Raw genomic sequence first — 23,628 nt, 5'->3', positions numbered from 1 at the left:
GGGGAGTGATGCCAGCCGAATCTCTCTTCGTCGGTTCTTCGATTAAAACGTCGGAACCGTTAACAATTCTCTGTGAATTATTTATTTAAAATTCACGCGATATGGACCGTTTCAATATTTCCGCGCGGCAAGAATCCTGTGAATTGTGATTAATGCGCATAGTTTTGCATGGAAACGAAAGTTACCGTACGAGGGAAGGATATAGTGAGTCGAATGGATTGAGAAGCGCAATGGAATTTTTTTCCCGTCTTTTTTATGTAAAATTACATATGCAATGATATTTCGCATTAAACTGTAAGGTATAAATATAACAAACGATAAGATCTTTCTTTCACAACTCTATCACGGAAAGAACGATTTTGTGGAAAGGTCCAAAAATTTTGCTAAATACAGATCTGAAAATAATTTTTTGTTGAATCATCAAAATAATTTGTTGGAATGTTAAAACTGACAAGCATTGCTATAAAATGTTTTGATATTCTATAAGCAATCATTTTGACTTTCGCACAAAATTATTTTGATTATTGAACAAAAATTATTTTCAGATCTGGATTCAAGCAAAATTGTTCTTTCCGATGCATGTTAGATTGTTCAAGAACTTAATGTTTTCAGCAAAAAAAATTTGTTATTTTATTTTTCTTTAGATGAGAAACTGGAGGAGATGTGATTCTGCCCGTTGCCTTTTATCGACTTATATTTTTTAATTGATGCCAGTTAATTCGGCACCTTAGTCACGGTCGATGAAATTCATTTTTTTCGTAATTAAAACATCCGGAATGTCTACCTACTGTCAATTATAATTAGGAAGAACGCGAGTTCGCAATTAATATCGTCATTTCCGTGAAATACGACATTTACAAAGTTTCCGCTCCACATGGCCATTCGGAGGTACGTCGTAATACTTATAATCATAAATTATAACTGCTGCTGCAATTAATTCTATCGAAAGTTAACCGTAAGATCGACGTTGACAGTTCACGCGATTGATCCAGCAAACGACTTTCCATTGAGAAAAATATATTTTCATATATTTTCTAAAAACCATATAGGAATTATTTTCCGAGGTACATTAAACATGTAGCAAAAATATTTAGAAGATTTAATTATAATTTGCAAATTTAATAATAGCAATAGGTATATTAACGATTGCGGATAAAAATAATTGTACTATCGATCGATCTCGCTTCCCTAAGGAACTAATTAAAATAACGCTTCTTTTCAGGAAGTTTCTACTTTCCGTTTACTCACGGTTTCACAAGGTGTTTCAAATTAATTATAAGGCGAGAAATTAGGAGAACGCAAAGTGTATCGTGATTTTCATAGCGGCGATTACGTATGGCGAACGCGCGGCGAACGTTTCGATGCGAACGGCTGGAACGGTCAGGCAAACGGCTGCACGAATGGCGCTCTTAGAAAACCGTTGCCTCGACGATTCGCGATAAAGTCGAAATTGCTACAATTTCAACGCGTTCTGTGTCGCGCGTAATCTGTATTTCAATTCAGATAATCATATATCTCTCAAATCCCCGTTGAGATTTTTCTGCAATAAAAATCGATTTCCCATAACAAAATATCTATACTAAGCATATCTGTTTTCCATCGGAAAATTTCCCCACTTTTGCTTCGCTCTTTCTCTCTCTCTCTCTGTTCTTTACGTACGAGTTGCCAAAAGCAAATAAATGACAATTGAGATTTCGACGGAAATTCCCAACGCTCGGAGGGCAAACAAATAAATTGCATGAAATCCCAGCTGTGATTTTGCGAATTTGTCGCAGGAATGAATGAGATATACGACCGTTTCGGGAATTCGTAGAAATTATTAACTGATGAGGGATTAATATTTTCCAGATCTTTCCAGATATTTTCCATGAGACTTTGGATCGCGTTGTAGTCCAGCGCGAGCTGGACTTTCGCCTATTACTCGCGAGACACACTCCGCGTATATCGGAATCATCATCGGCGACGTCCGCGATGTTCCGCGAGTCCCGCGCGGTCCGCGACCATCACGTGCACGCTCGGTGGAGCGTTCATTCTTAGCCGGCTCTCTTGCCATGTCCGCCGGACTGTCCCGAGCATCGGCCAGTATAATCGCGTGCTATAACCATTATGCGTGTCATTATCGATAATTCACTGCGTTTTCACTACGAGGCAAGCGGACCGGGCTCGCTGTCGTTCGCTCGCGCATATACCGAGCTCGTAGAAGCCGCTCCGCGCGGCGGGACGGGATTTTACCGGACGTGGATAATAATTGCATTCCGCGGCGACGCGGCGATTTGTCCGCGGTGCCGGTGGCGAAGCGCGATTAAAGAGAATTCGAACGGGGGATTCCTTCCGATCTCCTCGCCGTCGACTTTCGCCCGATCGAGGATTAATGCCGCCGCCGGCGCGAAATCACGATCGTATACGCGACAGTCGCACGCGGCAAAAGCGACGCGAGAACGAAGCAACCGCTTCCTCATAATAGCTATTCACGAATTTCTCGATGAATTATCTTTTTTTCCTCAGCGAGCGAATGAATGAAAAAATTTTGCTCTGCTGAAAAAGCAATCTTGCTTCAAGCATTTAATAAAATAACTTCGCGGTAATAATGACAGAAATAAAGCGTCGAGCTTGGAAAGTTTCAGCTGAATGTTGCGGCGAAGAGTCACACGAGACTGACACACATCCAGAACGCATTAGATTCTCATTCATCGAAATAGATAAGCCCTAATTTCGTGATTACTCCCTTTTTTTTCCATCAAGCCTGCCCGAGAGGAGAACGAGAGCCGTAATGGAACACGTAACGAACGGTGTGAGGATACCGGTGGAGAGAGGGCCATTCGGTGAAGGGAAATTCTATCCAGTCTGCGGGGCGACCCGCATCAAAGGACTTGAGCCAGCAGGGAGGATGAGAACGCGCGTGTAGGTGGAATGAACGGCGGGAGAACAAACGAGAGGAAGAGAGCTGCTGCTCCACCTCCTCGCGCGGAACATTGCTAAGAACGTAGGTATATCTCGTAAGACTCGTTTCTCTCAACGGGCCTCTCGCGAGAGAGAGAGAGAGAGAGAGAGAGAGAGAGAGAGAGAGAGACTCGTTCGAGCGAGGAAGGCACCACCTCGTTTCCTCGCAACAACGACAATTTCGCAACGGACTGGTTGCGTAATGCACAATTGCACGAGACGATCCCGGGGGCCGAAATCGCGGCGGTGGCGGCGCGCGATAAGCGAACGACGGTCGACGACGGAATGTGCGCCTTCGGATGCACCTTATGCAATATTCATGCGAGCACATCGCGGTTAATGGGGAAAAAAAGATAAGAAAGCCGGGGACCGTTCGTTTCACAGAATTGCGTCCTTCGATCGACGCGACACGAAACTTCGAACTGCGGTCGCACGCCGCAAATGTACAATACGGCTTTGCATTTTGTAAATCGGCCTGCTGACCGGCAAGAGGCCGATACACCCACCCATAGGGGGGATATTTCACGCATTTTATGTCACACGGAATGCCTCGTTCATATACCAGATCAACCGGGTCTTATAATAATAGAATTTTTTTAAGTTATGAGATATTAAAAATAGAAAATTTTTCGCGAATAAAGGTCCAAAGACGCAAATAGCGAGAGCTTAATCTTGGCACAATTTCAATTTACTTCACGCAAAATTTAAATTTAATTTAATTTCGAGATTTAGTTACCAAGATATTATCTAGATGTATTACGTTGGAAAAGGTTTAAAGTTACAACAAAGTTTATCCGACTTTCTTTCCGTTAAACAAAGATCGATTTCAAGTATTCACCTAAGGAGTATGTCATCAATATAAAAATAACGTTTCAATATGTATGTCTACAAACTGCCCAAAGAGAAGCAACATGATTTTCATATCATCTTTTTATATTAGATATTAAAAAGTATAAATTATATATATATACACGGAAAGAACGATTTTGTTAAAAGGTCTAAAAATTTTGCTGAATCCAGATCTGAAAATAATTTTTTGTTGAATCATCAAAATAATTTGTTGAAATGTTAAAACTGATAAGTATTGCTATAAAACATTTTGATATTCTAGCAATCATTTTGACTTTCGCACAAGAATTACTTTCAGATCTGGATTCAGCAAAATTGTTCTTTCCGTGTAAGTATTGAAAACTTTAAAGTCAAAATTAAAGTGAGAATTACATTTGGCAATGTTTAAAATGATGTAACGTACATTCTACAAATTAGTCAGGATGAGAAGTGTTGATATAACGTCTGCAAAACTGCTCTAACATGTGCCACGCAAACTTGGCTCGATACTCTGCTGAAAAGACTGAAGCTCGTACTTCTCATTCGTCGTGATACATGCATTATGATTCGTCGCGATACGCTGAGACACGACCACGCATATGGAAGCTCGGCGCAGTTAAAAATAGATCCCCCGCATCTTTCGCTTGATCCTTTCCTGTTATCTTGTTCGAGTCCTCCGTGAATATCGCCAGTTCGCGTTCTGCAGTTTTCATTCGCTACGGAGAGAGAGAGACTCGTTTCTCAATTTTTTTTTATTACTTGGAATCATTTTAAAGTAATAGATTACGTTAATCACAAGAAATCTGTACCTGAGAATCAAACAAAAGCAATTTAAAAATTAGTTATCGATTATCTCTCTGCGTATGTCGACGTCAATAAAACAAGTGCTCGACAAGTACAATATTTATCGTTTATCGTTGTTTATCGCGACTTATCACTGGCCTTGGCCATCCTGCCGATCGTTAAAATGTGCATAATTGTCAATGCCAACTTGCTCACTTGCGCTTCAAATTTCCCAATCGAAGAGTTTGCATAAGAAAATAAAAAATACTATCCTCTTCATTATCTTCATTATTGATATTAATTTCTAGCGTTAACATATCCCTAATAAACTTCCATCGTACACTTCCAATATAGCTAATTTTCGATAGATATCTTTGATTTAAAATATAATATACCACACGGAGAGAATTTTTTTTTAATTTACCCTGCAAATCATGTTAATTATAGGACAATATAGTATTTAGGCAAATTTTACTGTGCACTACAATAAGATTTCGCAGTAAAATTTATTGTAGTGCACAGTAAAATTTACCTAAATACTATATTGTCTCACAATTAACATGATTTTCAGGGTAAATTTTAAAAGAAAATTCTTTCCGTGCATAAACGTTAATTTTAAACCACGCGAATGTCTAAATGTGATCGTAAAGACACGCAAATATCATTACTCAATTGTCTGCAAAGTTTAAGAGCTATAAATTTCTATTTACCGACAAACTTAGAAAACTATTTCGCAACTTTCACTTATTTACAACAATTTAATCGTGAGAACAACAGTAATGATCGCGTTACGTGACTTTTGACGTTACTCCAAATTCTGCAATTTCATCATTCTTCCGAGAAATCGCGGAATCTTGCACAAAACGGCAGCTAAATCGATTAACTTGAGCATGCGAAGATTGAGAGATAGAGATACGTATGTATAGATACCGCATATCTAATATATCTATAATTTTGGATAAATAATGGTCATTTTATGATCGTTTTATTTATAAATTTATAATCTAAATGCCAGATATCCTATATCGGAATTCGTACAGTGTATACTTAAATAAGTGATTGTTTAAATCTTTAAATCCTGGTGCCGCATTCCCCGAAAACTTTCTCGGACGCTATTTTCATCGCGATGTCTTATATTTTATTCGGGCGGAGAATATACTCGAGTCACCTTTACCTCTTTCTCTCAAGTTTCTTATATATATAAATCTATACATAGAAGATCTTCAAAAATATAAACATCTCATTTTCCACCAATTCTAATTCTGATTTTGGCGATAATCCTACTTTTAGGCTTGGGATCAAACGAACTGCTCGGATTTTGTGAGCTGCAAGTTTGTTCGCAGCTGGCGTTTAAGGAGCATGCGACCGCGTGCCCGGCTAGGAAATTGATGTACTTGCTCAAAACTCTTGGCACGGCAATTGCCCTATCGTGCCAAGAATGCACGACCTCTGAGCCCCTGGTGATCCTATCTCGGATGCGATTAACTTTCGAAATTTTCCGAAATGTTTTCATTTTATTATAATTATAATAATTTTCCATCTCGAGATTCCCACAATTTGCCTGTCTTCACAAATTTCCCGTTATATAAAGTAGATCTCGACAATAAACTTGTAATAAAAAAAAAGATGTAAAATTAATAAATAATTTTTCCTTTTTATATATTTTATTTTGATTTTTGATCAATTAAATTCAAATTTTTAAATTTAATTATTGTGATTTCTTATTACTTTCTTTTACTACAAGATTAATTATTAGGCTTTCGATTTTACATCTTTTATTATAAATTGTTAAAATAATTAACTGATCAAAAAAATATTCCAATTCGCGCTATGACATTCTTATCAAATTTTGATGTTTGTTTAGCTTGAAATTATTACACGATTACATGATGTGACCGAAATGCATGCCAGCATAATAAATCGAGAGCAATTATATCAGCGGAAATATGACAGCCTCTGACTCACCCAACCCATTACTCATCCTTCCGATTAATAATATTAGTCATATTCGAAAGGAGATTGCAAGCAGAATTTGACCTACGGCACAAACGACAGGATTGATTCTATCCACCGATAACATCGAGAAGCACGAGTTTATTTTTAAACGGGAGTCTCGCTAATGCGCTCAAGCAGAGGTGCGCTATCCAACATCTGGCGGAACAGAAAAATATTATCCTTGCCGGAGGCAAAACGGAGGAAAGACGAGAGAAAGAGCACGCGGTCGGTATTATTCCGCGGAGCTCGAAATTGAAGCTCGTGAAAGTGCGAGAGAGAGAAAGAGAGAGAGAGAGAGAGAGAGAGGGGAAGAGGAAAAGAGAAAGATGTATGTAGACAGTCATCTTTAGTTATTAAAATTAATTTAATCCGGCTGACTTTCGGCGCGAATATGTAGAACGTGTAGAAGAGAACCGGTAATAAATAAAAATAAAATAAAATAAAATAAAAATGCCCCAATTTCCTGCAAACTACTCATCGTGACGGGGAAGCGTCCAAAGGGCCACGTAATCGCACGAAGTCCGAGGTTTGCGCACCGCTGCGTCGGAGGAATCACCGCAGTCACTACGGAGCGTGCTCAATTTCCTGTTGACCTATTTATAACGCGCCTATCCACGTCGGAGAAGCCGCGGCATACTTCTCAAGGTCCCGGCTGACTTGTGGTGTAAGGTAGGTAGGTATAGGTAGGTAGGTAGAGGTAGTCCAGCGCAGCCGTCACCGCGAGGCGAGCGCATCTGCCACGATCGCGGGCCGGCAAATGCGCAAAATTGCGGGCCGCATGGAATGAATATCGCGGAACTGGGGCAGCTTTCCGGCCACTTTTACCACTTGCACGCGGTGAAGTTAGATCGATAGAGAGAAGAAGAGACACATCAGAGAGAGAGAGAGAGAGGGAGGGGGGGAAAGGGGGAGACGTGTGCATAAATCTCTCCGCAGGACGCAGAATGCGGCACGTCGCGCGCTCAACAGCGAATTTCGATCAATTTCCGCAAAATTGCTACACGACTCTATCTCAAATCAACATACCCGTCTCTCGCCGATTCACCGTTACGATAATAAGCGCGATAGAATAAAGCGATACAATTTATTTACGTCCATTTCGTGCTTACGAGACTCTTCCGCTTGCTAATTCCAATTGCCGCAATCTCTAGTTGCACATCTGTTTACTTCTATATATATATATACAATTTCATATCGTTTTGTTCCGTTCAGGAATTATTTCGAGAATGTAATTTTTTCATGTAACTTTCATAACTTTCATTTAACATTAGAACTACCGGCAATTTAATTTCTACTATTTAAATATATACTACATTATATATTATACTTAAAAAAGAGAGGGATAAAGGGGTAAAGTAAATCGATCAATTTAATCATTTACATACTGTGACAAAATCATGGAAAATCTCAGGAAATGTACTGTTAAAAAATTTGTGTAATTAAAAAAAATTACAAACATCATAGTCATTTGAACAACAATGTGACAATGTGATAATTTTGCAATGTGACAAAAATATTTTTTATGTCAAATGTGCATTTCTTATCCCTACAATTCCCATCCCAAATAGCAATTAAAAAGTCTGTTAAAGCGGGTAATCTTTACGGACTCCTGATATCTGTCGAGAAAAATGAAGTCAAGGATGAGGCTCCACGATAATTCTACGTGCTCCTGCCCGCTGCGAATAAACACAATGATTTACGTAAGCCACCACGACACTATTCTTAAGTCGCAACACCGCAAAAAACGTAAATTGTCATGTTATACATATGTACAGTGCGCGACCATGAAATTTTATAGGAAAATGTATTGTAGCAAGTGCTGCACATCGTCCAAATAGTCCGCTTCGCTCGAAATATTTTCAGTTCTCGAAAGATATCGTCGCTGCTATACAACTTGGAACGGCATAAAACGTAGAATCGCCGTCTTGCCAATGAAAAATTCTACCATGCAGGTAGTTTCTTACTTTTCGTGAGAGCGACTGGTGTATAAGAATTTCATGAACGTGACGGGTAAAAAAGTGGATTGTCTTGTGTACCTTCGATTTATTCAAGATTACGTGTAAAATATTCGATGGAACATTTTCCTTTTCCCCCTTCGCTATTTATGCGATAAATGTTATCTTTATCGCGCTGGCCTCGCGGAGCTGCATATCGCTCATACGTCTCAGAATCACTGAATCGCGAATGAAAAATACCCTCTTCCGCAGCGTCGTCCGCGTCTTTCGCGGGGTAATCGATAGAATCTAATGGCTCGAAGACCGAGGAAAAGGCGGAGATTTCTTCCGACAAGTCCGTATATACCGAGAGCGAGGGTTCGAAGCGCGGCAAACGCGTTCCCGGAAAATTGCGCCGGGATAACAGATAAAAAAAAAACCCCCCCGACGTCTTCTGATCGCTCGTTACCGACGAGCGACCGCGTGATTACCGAGTGGAATTAATTTTCAGGCTATACGCGTTCGTGCCGGCGGGTAGCCGTATCTAATCTCCATCGAGATATTAATCTGCGAAAGATAGCGCATTCCACACGGCGAGATACGGCGGCGAGCGTCCGCATCGAGTTCGCGATTGTTGTTTCACGAACAATGGCGAGAATCGAGAGGAAGCGCATTGCCATACGCGGGAGAAAAACTTTCTAACGAGCCTCCTCCGACGCGATCAAACGCGTATCTTGAAATCTGATTGCATCCCCCGACAGGCGAACGGCATCGAACGTCCAGATTTTTTGTTCTATCAATAAAGCATAAATCGCTTATTATATTAATTTTGAACAACGTACTATTGTTATATTCGAGACATATAATATGCTTTACACGTGTTCGCATGGAATCACAGGAATATTTCGCCGATAATGTGTTCCAAATGCTTAATATTTCTTTTGCACGAAATCACTAATTTCCATTTTTCCCCTACGGAAAGAATAATTTTACTGGGAAGGTCAAAAAATTTGGATCTGAAAATAATTTTGCTGGAAATTCAAAAAATGATAAGCATTGCTATAAAACTTTTTGATATTCCAGCAATCAGTTTGACTTTCCAACGAAATTATTTTGATGGTTCTATAATAAGAATTATTTTTAGATCTGCATTCAGCAAAATTTTTAGACCTTCCAGCAAAATCCTTCTTTCCATGTATAATATATTTCATCGTAATACTCTCTTTCGATCAAATATCGTCTTACCTTGTAAACCTCCGAGAAGAAACCCGCGCCGATCTTCTCCATGTAGAAGTCATCCAGGCGGTTCAGCGAGGCGACGGCGTGCCTGAGCGCCTGGCAGGACGCACCGGTGCGTCTCTTCGAGCTCGAGTCCTGAAACGTCTCGCCCGAGCACACCGTCAGTCCGTGCACCGCGCCGCTCTCCGCCATCTCCGTGGGCCGCCAAAGGGAGTCGCGGCACTTCTCCTTGAGCTCCTTGTAACTCCTCGGCGAGGTGGACGACTGCAGCTCCGTCGGCAGATCCTGCGGCAGGCAGTTCGCGCAGCTCTGCTGCAGCGCGTCGCTGCTGATCCTCGTCCAGTCACTGGACGGTGTCGAGGTGGAGAAATCGCTGTCGCAGGCGTCATCCTCGCAGGGTGGCGCGGTGGCGACGGTCGCGGCGGAGTCGCCGGCGCCGGCGTCCTTGACGTCCTCGCTGACCGTCTTCGGAATCGCCGGCTTCTGATGCGCGTGCAACTGCTCGTTCACTACCACCGGCACGTTAGACGCGCCGTTCGCGAAGTAATTCGCGCACGTGTCCGTCGGGAGGAGGTCCTCGTCGCTGGATCTCTTTCCGCCCGGCAGCGACGCGTGGATCGTCTCGGAAGACCTCGCGGAGGATAATTTGGCAGCGACCGTACCGCCCGACGGGGCGTATCCCTGCAAGCACTTCAACTGCTGCTCGTTACACGTCGCCTGATGCTGCAGCTCCTTACCGCTCGGAGGCTCTCGATTAACGGCAACAATCTTCTTCGCGGTCTTGTAGTCTCTCGTACACGACTCGACGTTAAGATTCCTCGCGGTCGAGGTGGACTGGGGTCGTCGCGACCTACCGACGCCACCGGTCTTCGCGTAATTCAAGCAGTTCTGACCGGAGGGACACTTCTGCATCGCGTTGGCGTGATTCCTGCCGACTTGCGACGAGTTTTCCTTCGGCGAATACTTGACCGGAGTCTTGGAACAAACGGATGCGCAGGTCGTCGTTGTCGTCGTGGTGGTCGTCGTCGTTTTGTCGATCCGGCAGGGTCTAGGCAGCTCCTCCATCGCGAGGGATGTGGCGTCCATCATCAAGCTGGCGGGCGGTTGCAGGGAGTTGCTTGGCGCCTCGGAGACCACGGCGGGTAAATCGTCGCCGTTGTCCTTCGTCGGTCGCCAAGGTCTCACCTTGTCGTCGGCGCTCACTATTGGCGTCTCATCCACCGAGAAGCACGGCAGACACGACGCCGTCGCCGGCCTGCCGGTGCACGACTTGGCTGACGCTTGATGGCCGCCGTTATTATTAGGCGGACCCGGCGTGTTCGACGGCGGCACTTTCCCGAACATCTTCGCCGTTATTGCGACGAGGCGGTCGCGCAAGCTGACGCGAGACGACGACAGTGGCGGCGGCAGCTCTGCCTGCGCCGCATCACACGCGCGGCCCGGCTCGATGACGCGCCTCCCGACGATCGTCACGGCGTCGTCCTGCCGTGGCCCGCGACGTACGAGGACTGGGTCGTCCTTTGTGGGGATGCTGCTCGAACTAGTGGCTGCTCGAACCGCGACGATCCCCCACGATGTTTTGAATAATGTTTCGAATGTCAGGCGATGATAGCGATGACGGCAAGGCACCCTCCGTTTTGCCGATGTGCAACTTTGCCTTCGAATACGATGCGGATTAACGTGATGCAGTCAACGAATCGCGGTTTGCGGCTCGTTAGTCAAGGAACATTCTCGGAGCACTCGATATCGTAGGCGCCTTGATCGGGCACAAGGTATCGATCCTCCCCCTTTTCTCCTTCGTGCTTTCGAGCTTTCTTTAAAAGAAGCTCGAGGAAGTCAAGGATCCGTTTGCTTCGCCGGTCAAGGGCATTGGAACTCGTAGGAAGACATAGGGTATCTCGGAGCAAGACGACGGCAAAAATCGTGCGTTTTCTCTGGTACAATACACCGGTGGAAGACGCTCGTCTTCGACGAAGAACAGATTTTTGGAAGGCGAAGGAAGCGGAGACGCAAGTTTTTCGCAATCGACGCTAGTTTGTTTTTCCTTTTTGGCAGTGGCGTCACACGTTGAAATCACAGTCGGTGGCTCACAGATGGACGTTATCTATCCCCGCGCAGGGCGGCCTATGGGATAACGTCACGGATTCGAAGCGAAACGTAGGAAGAGCGCGGTACCGGAACTTGGCACGGTTCTCCCCTCGTCGCCAGCGGACGGACGACTCCTCGTCGGCTGACTCAGATCTTCCTGAAATAAAATCGCACCCGACAGGTGATTCGGCGAGTGTCGAAAATTTCGACGAACGTTTGACGTAACGAGAAGAACGTAAATACGCGCCAGTTTAAGTACACACATTCCTGAATGTCTACAAGATACGTTCTCTCTGACGTTAATCTTGCAGGCTTTTTAACTTTTTTTTTATCATTTCTGCCATGGTAGGTTAACTTAAATCGCGGTTAACTTACTTTTTATCTTTTTTCAGTTCCAAGAATTAAAAAAAAATTAGCGAGAGGAGTTAAACCGAGATTAAGGTTAATTTATTACATTAGTAGAAATGAACGTATCATAAGCCATTAGAAGTCGATATTTTTAAAGTGTTTTTTAGTGCTCTTCGATATATCTTAAAAAAGTATACAGACATTTTTTTAAAGATACTTAATACAAAATCTTTCCTTTTCTGAATTTTCAAAAAGCATAACCAGAATAAAATCTTCGAATCCTTTTAAACTAGTTAATTAATTTAATTTAAATAATGGTTTCATAATTACGTACGATCATATATGTAATAATAACCTGTAACATCTTGTTTCCAACTTGCTTTCGGCATCAGAAATAAGTAAGTAAAATTAGCTCTTGTTTGCAACAACATACATAATTTACCACTTCTTGAAACTTCGTGTGAGAATAACTTTTAATTTTGGAATGCTAAATTGATTACAGTGACGATTTTAGATACAGCTAAGTAAATAAAACCAAATATCGCAAAAATAGTAAAAGCATAAAACGGTTTTGACTTTGATTATTAATAATAGAGATACTGTTTAATCATTAATTTGAAAAACCGAATTAGAAACGCGTAATAAATAGCTCTGGAAATTTGTGCAGTGCAGAATATTTCATTTAATCGCAAAATACATTCTAATCAAATAAGGCTATAAATATCGCAAAAGTATTAAATTATAAAAAGTATAAAACAATTTGACTTTAATCATTAATAATATTAGAGAAACTGTGCGAAGCAGAGGGACCATCTCTACGCGTAATAGTTTTTCGAAACTTGCGTGATACATCCAGAATATTTCACTTAATCACACAGTTTCATTTAATGACGACGAAGATTACGCCGAGGCAAGATGCACACACAAGTCACCCCGAGGTGGTAACGGGTCTGCGCAATTTGGAGGCAAATCGTGACGCAGCACGCAGTCTCTAAGAGCTATAAATCACTGAATAACTGAAATCGATTTTCCCCCTCGACTGGCAAATAATCACATTTTCACACGTAACGAACATCGCCGTGGATTGCCGTTCGTAGATTGACATCGGGATATTTTCACCGTATTTTCGCGGATATACATCTCAGACCTGCCGGAGAAATCGCGGAGAGTAACGGGGAGAAGAGTAAACTGTAAGCTGGTTATAAAGAACTGTTTTTCATTTATCAAGCAACGCATTTTGCAGCAGATTACGAGCAGAACATGCCAATCTCTCGTGCGTCAGGAGAAATAAATGTTTTTGTGCGTAAAAACGTTTTCAATGAAAACGGCTATTAGATTCATGAATTCGAATTCGACTATTACTACTGAATCACACGTGGGTATAGGAGATTCGGAGATTTCTATAATATCGTTGGAAATCTTGGGAGTGCAAAAGAGCAGATCGAATAAAGCGAACAAAATTTCGAAACGTAGGTATCTGCTGAAATATTCTTGTTGGAATTCTCAGCGACGAAAAAAAATGTTTAATCAGTCTGTTACGTCGCAGTGGTAGATGTTTATTTTCTTTTTGCGCCTACGTCAATGACGTTGCAAATTGTTTTTGCATACACGCGTCAGTGATGTTCAAGAACGATTTTGCATACCTTAGGAATTGATCGTACCTTAAAAAAAAAACCATTACTTAAAATTAGTTGTAGCTTTCTGACAGTTTATAAAAATTTAAAAACTTAAATTTAAAAATTAAATTGAAAAAAAAATCAAAATAATTGAACTTTTAAAGTAGGATTCGATAATAACGTACTTGATAAATTGGATAACAAATTTTCATTAAAGTGTATCTCGGTTAAATGAAATACATTTGTCAAATTTCTTCTCTCTCGAAATCTTATATAACTAAATATTGCATTTCTGAAAAGTTTCTTTTAGAACTTTAAGGTTAAAGTTCTATTATTGTTAGTACTTATAGAGTGAATCATATCGTATTGTTCAACAATAAAAAAATGAGTTAGATTTTTATCAAAGTCCATTTAAAGTTGTCTGGAGAACAAATAATTTTTTTTCTATTTGCGTTTTTATAGTATATATACGACTTACCGCCGTGAGTATTTCGCGTGTTGTTTGCTTTATTAAATACTTCGTGTTTATTACTCGTGGCAATTAAGTAACAAATCGTGAAATCTTCCTTTCACCCGACGGGGCCAAAGTCAACGTCGCACAAGTGCGATTAGCTTTTGACAGTCAAGTGTTCGATAAGGTCGAATGCGCCGAGGCACTTACGTGACGCGTTTTTACCGCATTGTCACATTGCACGATTACGAGACAGTCACGTACGTACGTATGTATGTATGTGTATATGTACAAGGTATCGTGGATCCACGTGACGCGCTCGTATCGACTCGGTCCAATACTCGGCCGTGCAAAACGTATGTACAGGTGTAATCCGTTTTAGGACGCGACAAAGGCGGAGTGATTTCTGCGAGCCGATGTCGCATTCAAAAGCAACTGTCATACGATTCGCGAACGGGTATAGCTTCAATAAGCAACGGAAATAGCGCGGGGCTTTCGTGGCGATATTCGCGCCGATTTTAATTAACGTCGTACATCGGAAAATCACGCGACGAGCTCTCGGTCGCGGAAACCGGTAGTGCTCGCATAGCACACGACCGTTAATTATCATAAGGAAAATTACCGTCCATCCTTGTAGCTACTTCTTTACCTTCGTCGTTACCTCGTTACGCTATCACGTGATATTAATTTTACATTTGTCGCGTGTCACATTGCACGACGATGTTAAATAGTTGTGTGCTGCGAGACATCGGTAGTTAATTTTGTGACATTCTTATGCTGCACAAATCCTCGAAACGTGCAACAATCCGCGCGATTTGCACACGAGCTCGGAACATTGTATCGCGTCAGCGAAATCTATGCGGCCAATTTATGCCACGCGATTTTATCGATCTAAAACGATTCGTGAAATCCATGACAGTAAAAATGTGATTCATTATTACAGCCCCTCCTCCTCCCGCGGCGATACATTTGTAGTGACTGTGGTATCGCGACAACGTAACGTACGTAAGGAATGTTATGTTGTCGCTTTTGCATCTCCAAATGGGAAATTTTCGTTTTAAAATTCGCAATTAATTCGTCATTACATCGCGAAGAAAACGTTAACTACTTTCTTGAAAGTCCAGTTTGAAAAACGACCAGTCATTCCTGTGCAATTAGACGATAAACAACGCTTAACGCGAGCTTCGTAAGCCTCGAGGAATGCTAAACAATAACAATAACGTAAAATCGTGTTCTCCAATCAACTTAGAAACGGACTCTAAAATATCATTTTAATTCCGGGGGGGGCCTAGTTAGAACGATGTACTAACGAGTGATGTAGAAAGTTGGAAAGTTGCGACGAATGAAGAAATCAGCGGAAACGTCCAGAGATACGTCAATAACGTTTCCACCGTTCCGCGGGAAGGATTAAACGAGGGGATATATTCCTCTTTCAACGATGTGTCGAAACGTATAGGCAGAGCGTACTGCAAGCGAGCGGCGGCTTCGCCGTCGCGGACTGATGTCCGGTCAATCTCTACCGATGTAGATTGACTTTAATCTCGGCTTAATTTACTCTTTTCGCTTCTCCTAATTCTTCGAGCTGGAAAGAGACAGAAAGTAAGCTAAACCGAGATTAAAGTTAATCCACATCGGTATAGAAGTAGACGCAAGGAGAATAAATTTTCCACAAATGGACTTCTTTTGCTCACGAAAGAAACGGTGGAAACGTCGATCGCCCATCGTTGAAAAATATTAATCGGCCAAGTGTAAATCGGCACTTAAACACCTTTCAGATATCAATCGGCAAAATATAGATTGACATGTGATATTTTATACAAACATTAATCGGAAATACAATGGATTTCGTTTTATTCTGTACGCAACTTCCAAATCACATGACGTTAGCGAGCTGAAGAGATCAAACGGATACTTACGGTGCATCGAGTTTTGGTCGTCGTCGCCGCTCGAGGACACGAGTTACGAACTTCGAGGCTTTCGTAGTCCGATATCCCGGGCGGGAAGGAACGGGGAAAAGTCTCGGCGACGCTCTGACAGCTCTCTCGCGCGGCGTCGCCTCGCCGGTGGAAAAAGCGCGTCGTCACAAGCACGCGCGCAAGCGAGCGAGCGGGCGAGCAAGCACTCGTGACGTCCGGACGCTTTTAGACGGCCTTGAACCACGTGAGGAAGAATTCGGGGCCCGTGCTGGCCGGCCGCGGTCCTACCGGACGCTCCTTCCCTCGCAGATCCCCGATTCTCGCCCCTCGGCCGGACGAGTCGAAACTCTTTCCTCTCACTCGCGCACGCTGTCACTCGACGTGTTTACCATCTCTCGGCTGCGAGTGAGGAAGAGAGGAAGAGAGGGAGAGAGACAGCCCGGCGGCCGACAGCAGTTTGCGTGCATCGGCGTCCGCGTCATATACGCGGACGCGACCAGGTAGACACACACGGACCTAACCGGAAGCGCGCCGTCGCGGATTTTCGGACGGCGGTCGGCGGCGGGTCGCTGACACTCGACACGGTCGCGCGCCCCGGGTAAACAGACTCTCGGGAGGAGGCGCGGGACGCGGCGGAGGAAGGGTGTGATGGTGGGGTGTAGTACAAGCACAACACACTTCTATATCTACCTGTACATACACGAAATATGCAGTCGCTTCGTTTTTAAATCACCGCCGGCGTGATGCGCGGGGGGAGGAGGGGGAGGGAGGAAGAGAAAAAAAACTCGTGACGCGACGCGACGCGCCGTTTAACGAAACACCGTCCTCGCACGCCTCGCACGTCGGCGCCGTCCGCTCCCTCGCACGCGCGCGAGATCTCGGGGTTCGCGATCCACCGCTGACAAGACGGGGGACGCAGCGGCAGCAGCAGCCTCTTCCCGAGACGCAACGCAGCTACTCTCGCGACGGGCACCCGCACACTCACTGACAACGCCAGACGGCGGCCATTACGGGAATGAGTCGTCGCGGCGCGGCGCGGATGCGCGATGCGCGAACGCCACCGTTCGGCGAGAGCCCGAGTCCGGGGCCGTTTCCCCCCTCCAACTATCGCCCGCCCCGCCGCCTCCCCCCACCCCTTCTCCATGCTGGGGGCTCGCGATTTTGTCGATCGAAAGCGCGCCGTTTTCAAATACGTATCTCTACCTTTCAAAGGGTCGATTGTGTATCTTTAAACGAGGTGAAAAAAAACTACAAAAAAAATGAACAAATTCATGAAATATCGGCCAATGAAATTAAAAATATTCCAGTGAATTTGCTCACTTTTGTAATTTTCTGTACCTAATTTATTGTCCAAGATACACAACTGATCGGGGTGAAAATGTTTCGCACACTTTTTGTTTATGCGAGATATTATTAAAGACCGACAATCTTATAGGAGTTAACGTGATTGTTAAAATTAAAGCAATTAATCAAAATTTAATATTAATTTTATGATTTAATTATTAGATCAATGATCTCAATTATGTTTTTTAAACATGTACATGTATTTATCACTTGCTAGTATAGTTAATTTTATTTAAAATTGTATTTTCATAATTACTATCCGTGTTTGATTATTCATTAAGATGATATAGCAGTAAAAAATATTATAATTTTGCGGTAATATATATATATATATATATATATATATATATATAATATTACAGCATTATATACTTACTTATAAAGCATTAATAAAAAAAATCAAGATTGCATTATTCAAATATTTATATTAACAATCGCAAATTTATACAAATTCAATGATATTATATCAATAATCGATAACATCGACTCTTTTCAATTATCTTCGGGCCTCTCGGGCTCGCTTTGATGGTCACGAAAATTTATCCATAGAATAGCGACAGTTTTTAATAGTATTTCGTCGGTGGTTCAATCGCGCTAAAATATATGTAAAACACATATTGCGGATCAGGAGAAGTTCATAATTCGGCAAAATCGCGAACAAATATTTATACTATACGTCGCTCGCCTTTCGTGAATTTTGCCATGGGTGTCGCGGTTTTTAATTCACAGACCGCGGTATTTCATTTTATTTCGCGAGGCAAATTCAAATCGGCGCTTTTTTAAAATTATTGTTTACTTTTCGTTGAAAAACCGACGAATTCCGATCACAGCCCGTTTTCGCTTCACAGAACAACACGGCGTGGGAATCGGGATACAGAGGAGAAAACTGTATCACTCTCTCGCGATTTCGAGGGACGTTTCGCGGGACGCGCGTGAAATTAATTTACGGAAATTTCTATTTCGTCTCGCGTGGCAGCCGTCTGAACGGCCTTGTCTCTATACCACGTCGAACGAACGCCACTTGTAAAATAAGATGAAAGTGTGAGAATGCGCGCATCCTCATATATGCGTGTGCCTTTCACCGTCCGACCTCCGCGCGATTGCGATGATTGACTTAATCGGCAATTAACTTATCAAATAATATTTACATTCAACTTTATAATATATAGTATTTTGTTAATTTGGATAGAGTCATTAATTATTAATTGCAATTTTAAAAAATGAAAAAAAAAATTTATATAGTTGGAAATTTTGTTGTAATCGATTCTACCGGACGAATCGAATCGTCTCGAGATCGAGTGACTAATTCAATCGTAACTCTCATTATAACTTAAATTAGTAATTAATTTGACATCATTTTTAATCTTGTGATATATATAAATAAATATATATATATACATGACAAAATTAATAATTTTGTTGTTGTTTGAGAAGAAAAATATATTTGATTAGGGATTAATTGTATAATTAAAAACTTTAGTGGAAGCAATTCTGTTAATTGAATTAATCAGTGATTTTGTCATTAGTGATTAATCAAATTAATTGAAATCACTCGAAATCATTACACGAAAAGATAATTTAAAATATCGAATATAATCGATTGGATATTTTGTTTTGAATTAGATATATGTATTTTGTAATTAAAATTACGAAACTGAAGGCTGGAAATTTTAAAAATTTCTTGCAACGATAACGAAATTTTGTTAGAATATTATAATATTACTATTTTGTTTCATGTTATTTGAACACAAAATTCCACTGATTTAGTAACTTATTCTAGTAAATTTATTACGATGAAATACACGAATGGTGTCCCTATTAGTGCTTGTTTCAGTGCGCATGTCCAGGTTCCTCTCAACAGCGTTCACTCCACTCGATTCGATTGAATACACGTGGTTGTGGTGTGAAAATATCCATTATCGTGAAAATATCGCGATAATTTAGTGAAATTGTTTTAAATTATCAGCAAACATGAAGTTTCGCAGTAAGTGTATTAATGTATCATCAAAAATTCGGAGTTATGAGAACTTTATGGAAAACTGAGACAAGTTATATTACATGTATTAGGTTATGTGTGATATAGAATTGTTTAGTTAATACAGTCCATTTACATTTCTTTATAGTTAATATTAATTAATGAAATATGGACATTATCATGCGTATTATTGTTATTTTTGTTTATTACATTAGTTTTCCTAAAAAATAATCTTATTTTAATATCATTGCGAATGCAGATAAGCAGAGCAAGCGCATGCCGGCCGCAAGGAGATACAAGATCGAGAAAAGGGTCCGCGAGCACAATCGAAAAATGAAGAAAGAGGCCAAGAAGCATTCTAAAAGTCAGTGCTCCAATTTGTCAAACATGTACATATACACACACACATTTGTATTTATAATATTCGGTTTGATAAGCATAATATTTTACTTTTATTCAGAAAAATCCAAGTTAGTGGAAGTGCCGAACCAGTGTCCGTTTAAAGAAGATATATTGAAAGAAATAGAAGCAATGAGGAAGCAGCAGCAGGAGGAAAAACAGAAGCAGAAGGAAGCGGCGCGCGAGAGAAAACGCGAGGAGCTCACCAAGGTTGGCCTCCAGGGACTGGTTAATCAGGCGCAGAACAAGCAGTTGGCGCATAATCCCATGGAAGTAGATTCTGCCCATGGTCGAGTGAAAAACGCCGTCGCCAAGGAAGAAAATTCACTGAAAGCTTATTATAAGGAATTCAAGAAGGTGCTGGATGCAGCCGACGTCATTCTCGAGGTTGTGGACGCTCGTGATCCATTGGGAACGCGCTGCAAAGAGGCAAGTTTCAGAAAGCTTTCACTTAAAATATACATGTATATGTATTACAAATACATATACATAATATCTTATTGATATCTGGTTACAGGTAGAGGAAGCAGTCCTATCTGCCAGGGGAAACAAGAGGCTGGTGTTGGTTCTGAACAAGGCTGATTTGATTCCCAGGGAAAATTTAGATCAATGGCTAAAATATTTGAGGGTCAGTTTACCTGCTGTGGCATTTAAATCGTCCACGCAGAATCAAGCGAATCGATTAGGTAGAAGAAAATTAGGAAAGAAAAGGGAATCCATGATACAGAGTAACACTTGCTTCGGAGCGGAATTGCTTCTGTCGCTACTCGGAAATTATTGCAGAAACAGTGACAATGTAAAGACAAGTATTCGAGTGGGTGTCGTTGGTTTGCCAAACGTAGGAAAGTCTAGCGTTATTAATTCTTTGAAACGTAACAAGGCGTGCAATGTGGGAAATACACCAGGTATTTAATTATTTGTTATTAGCTCTCATCAGTCATGTCATTCGTTTTTGTATTTTCGAATCTATTTTTTCTTAATTTTTAAAAAATTGTTTTATAAAATAATTTGTAATTAATGAAACATTTATGCAATAACAATAAGTATTAATTATATTTTAGTCGTGTTAGTTTTATTATATACACATACTTAACAGTTTCTTTTTTTTTCTAATTTCAGGAGTAACAAAAACGATGCAAGTTGTTCATTTAGATTCTAAGATAAAATTATTGGACTCACCTGGCATAGTATTTGCTAATTCGGATGAGAATTCTGATGACACGTCTGTAGCTCTGAAAAATGCAGTGAAAATCCAAGCATTGAAAGATCCTTTTGCGCCAGCGACTGCGATTTTGAAAAGAGTTTCGCGACCGCAGCTAATGGAGTTGTACAATATGCAAGATTTTTCGACGCCGGATGAATTTTTCGCAATGAAAGCAGCACGAATGGGAAAGTATAGGAAAGGTGGAGTGCCTGACGCGGCTGCTGCCGCGCGCGGCGTTATTGAGGATTGGAATTCTGGAAAAATCAGGTTTGTTTTGCTACACTATTCCGGATCTTTGCACAATACGACGAATTCTACTTTCTAACATTTATAATATTTTTGTTAGATATTATACAGTGCCGCCTGAACAATCGGAAAGTCTCATATCCGCCGAGATAGTCAGTCAAATGGCTAAAGAATTCGACATCGAAAGTTTCGCTGCGGAAGAAAAAATGATGCTCGACAATTTCGCGACGGATTCTGCGAGTGACCCCACCACAGATCCCGTGTTGATCAATAGCACAGGACCCGTCACGGCGGCAATGGAGATCGAGATGCAAAAGGAAACGGTGAGACGCAAATATGTTGGAAATTTATCGAAAACTGTGCGCGCATGAACATTTTTTGTAATATGCAATATTTGGTCGATATGTTGTCGCAGGAATACAAAGTGCAGAAGAAATTAAAAAAGAAGTTGGAAAACACGAAGAAGGATGCGCCTGCTGAGAGAAAAAAGAAACCAGATCCACTTTTCGAGATAGAAGGCAATCAGAAATTGAACAAGCTCAAGAAACTTCAGTTCAAGAAGGAAAAAAAAGATCGATTGAAAAGAGGTATAATAATAAAATAAATGAGAAAAAAGATTAAGTAAAAGATAATGATATCTAATTTTTTTTTAAATCGTCTAAAATTTCTAATTTCCAGAAAAAGTAGCTACCAAGCTAGCGGGACAGCTTGAAGGATTTAAACTTACTTCCGATGATTATGACTTCAATACGGATTTCACAAATACATAGGCCATCAATACTTTTTCCATATGCCATGAACGTATATGCGTGTGTATACATATATACAGGGTGATGAAGAATTAAGTGCCATAAATTTGTGTGATGAAAAAAAGAATACGAGTATTTTAAGTATAGGAACCATGGACCGGCGATGCTTTATTACAACTTGCCTCCCAGGTTCAACGGACACATTATAATTAATAATATCTAATATTACTGCAGCAAGCCCTGCCGGAATTTTCGGAGGACATACCGCTCGCAATCAGAAGAGTCGTTTCAGCACGATGGTGCCTAACGGGCACGATTCCTATACTTAAAATGTTTGTATCGATTCTTTTTTTCGTTACACATATTTATAGCACTAATTTTTTCTAGATTTTACTCTGTGAATGTATGTCTACATTTATATACATATATATATATATATATATACACTCACCTGCAAAAAAACCGGATACCTAAATTTTAGCTTAAATTTTTAATATCTTTCAATAGCGGTAACTCTATGAAAAATTATCGTATTGAGATGAACCTAAGCTCAAATTAAAGCTTGAACATTCCTTTTGATAACTAAGAAAATCAAAATTGAGTTCTAGAAATGCTTTATAAAATAGCGGACGTTGAGTCCTAGCAAATTTCCTAAGTGTAAAAATTCTTTAAAATTTTTGGAAATTTTCTGGATGGATGAAAAAAAAACCTTATTTCAGCTCTCATGTTGATCAGTTTCAAGTTTATTTATTAATATGTAAATCTCATTCTAGGAATCTTATCGGTCCTATGTACGGAATCCCGGCGACAGTCTCGGTGTTCTTATCGACGATTTCGCAGAAATTAGCAGCAGATGCGGGATTCGAAGAGCTCCTGACGAGAAATTTTTCTAACTTCCTGGACAAGGACGGAAATGAATATTTCCCTGGTATTAATTCCAAACCGTTTAAGATCATGAGTAAAATGTTGTAAATTATTATGATCCGGTGGGCGACACGTAAAAGTTACAAGTTTTACTTAATTTTGTAACTTGAGATAAATCTTTTAATTTCTATCGCAAATTGCTCGATATTCTTTATAAGTATGTCACCGTGACATACATTAATTGGAATGAAAGTAGGGATACAAAGCGGATTCTGATCCAGATTTTTTCCGCCATTTTTCTTACCTTTTAGCCAATTTTTTTCCCGTTACTTTTCAAAGTGGGTGAATTGGTATGCATGAGTAAATTCAAGACAACCTTCGAGACAGGTTATACGCTAAATTGGACCGCGGAAGTGTTTAGAATCGTTAAAGTGTAGTAAACAAGTCCCGTGACGTATCTACTGGAGGATTATCGTGAAAAATCTGTTGTCGGAGGATTCTACGAGTTCGAGTTGCATCGCGACGTGTATCCTGTTTAAAAAAAAAGAAGGAAAAAAGGGATTTATGTAAGATGAGATTCAACAATTTACACAATTCATGGATAATGTGTCGTAAAATAAATTATATACTGATCGTGTTTATAATACAAAACATATTTTAATATTTTTATTATAATATAAAACATTTTTTGTTACAAAATAACTATATT

At 40.8% G+C, this 23,628-nt stretch overlaps 2 protein-coding genes and 1 long non-coding RNA gene across 4 annotated transcripts in view; 1 reads left to right on the top strand and 2 right to left on the bottom strand.

Moving 5' to 3' along the window:
- Positions 1 to 11,063, bottom strand: part of LOC105457332 — a 27,673-nt gene extending 16,610 nt beyond the window's left edge. The window contains exon 1 of the mRNA XM_011701939.1: positions 9,726 to 11,063. Coding sequence (XP_011700241.1) covers positions 9,726 to 11,063 — 1,338 coding nt within the window. The remainder of the gene's footprint in view (positions 1 to 9,725) is intronic.
- Positions 11,064 to 11,701: 638 nt separating this feature from the next.
- Positions 11,702 to 17,118, bottom strand: LOC105457331. Its single transcript, XR_975377.1, has 2 exons — positions 16,139 to 17,118; positions 11,702 to 11,964 (listed from the first exon to the last, which is right to left on the bottom strand). It is a non-coding gene; the product is annotated as an uncharacterized LOC105457331 (long non-coding RNA).
- Positions 17,119 to 19,338: 2,220 nt separating this feature from the next.
- Positions 19,339 to 22,179, top strand: LOC105457330 (guanine nucleotide-binding protein-like 3 homolog). 2 transcript variants are annotated; one of them, XM_011701936.1, is made up of 8 exons: positions 19,339 to 19,466; positions 19,717 to 19,821; positions 19,918 to 20,285; positions 20,374 to 20,761; positions 20,976 to 21,327; positions 21,407 to 21,629; positions 21,722 to 21,893; positions 21,985 to 22,179. In XM_011701936.1, the coding sequence occupies exons 1-8, from the start codon at positions 19,454 to 19,456 to the stop codon at positions 22,074 to 22,076; spliced, it is 1,713 nt and encodes a 570-aa protein (XP_011700238.1). In that variant the 5' UTR covers positions 19,339 to 19,453; the 3' UTR covers positions 22,077 to 22,179. The 2 variants fall into 2 exon arrangements, with proteins under 2 accessions (XP_011700238.1, XP_011700239.1); XM_011701937.1 differs by having other exon boundaries at positions 19,457 to 19,549.
- The last annotated feature ends 1,449 nt before the right edge of the window (positions 22,180 to 23,628 follow it).

Source organism: Wasmannia auropunctata, unplaced genomic scaffold, assembly GCF_000956235.1.
Source record: "Wasmannia auropunctata unplaced genomic scaffold, wasmannia.A_1.0 LD335274.1, whole genome shotgun sequence".
Classification (NCBI taxonomy): domain Eukaryota; kingdom Metazoa; phylum Arthropoda; class Insecta; order Hymenoptera; family Formicidae; genus Wasmannia; species Wasmannia auropunctata.
Note: the sequence above shows the minus strand (reverse complement) of the source record. Positions and strands in the feature narration are given on the sequence as shown.

Coding starts and splice junctions, on each gene's coding strand:
- LOC105457330 (XM_011701936.1), top strand. Junction 20,762..20,975: donor CAATGTGGGAAATACACCAG/GTATTTAATTAT, acceptor TTCTAATTTCAG/GAGTAACAAAAACGATGCAA. Junction 21,328..21,406: donor TGGAATTCTGGAAAAATCAG/GTTTGTTTTGCT, acceptor TATTTTTGTTAG/ATATTATACAGTGCCGCCTG.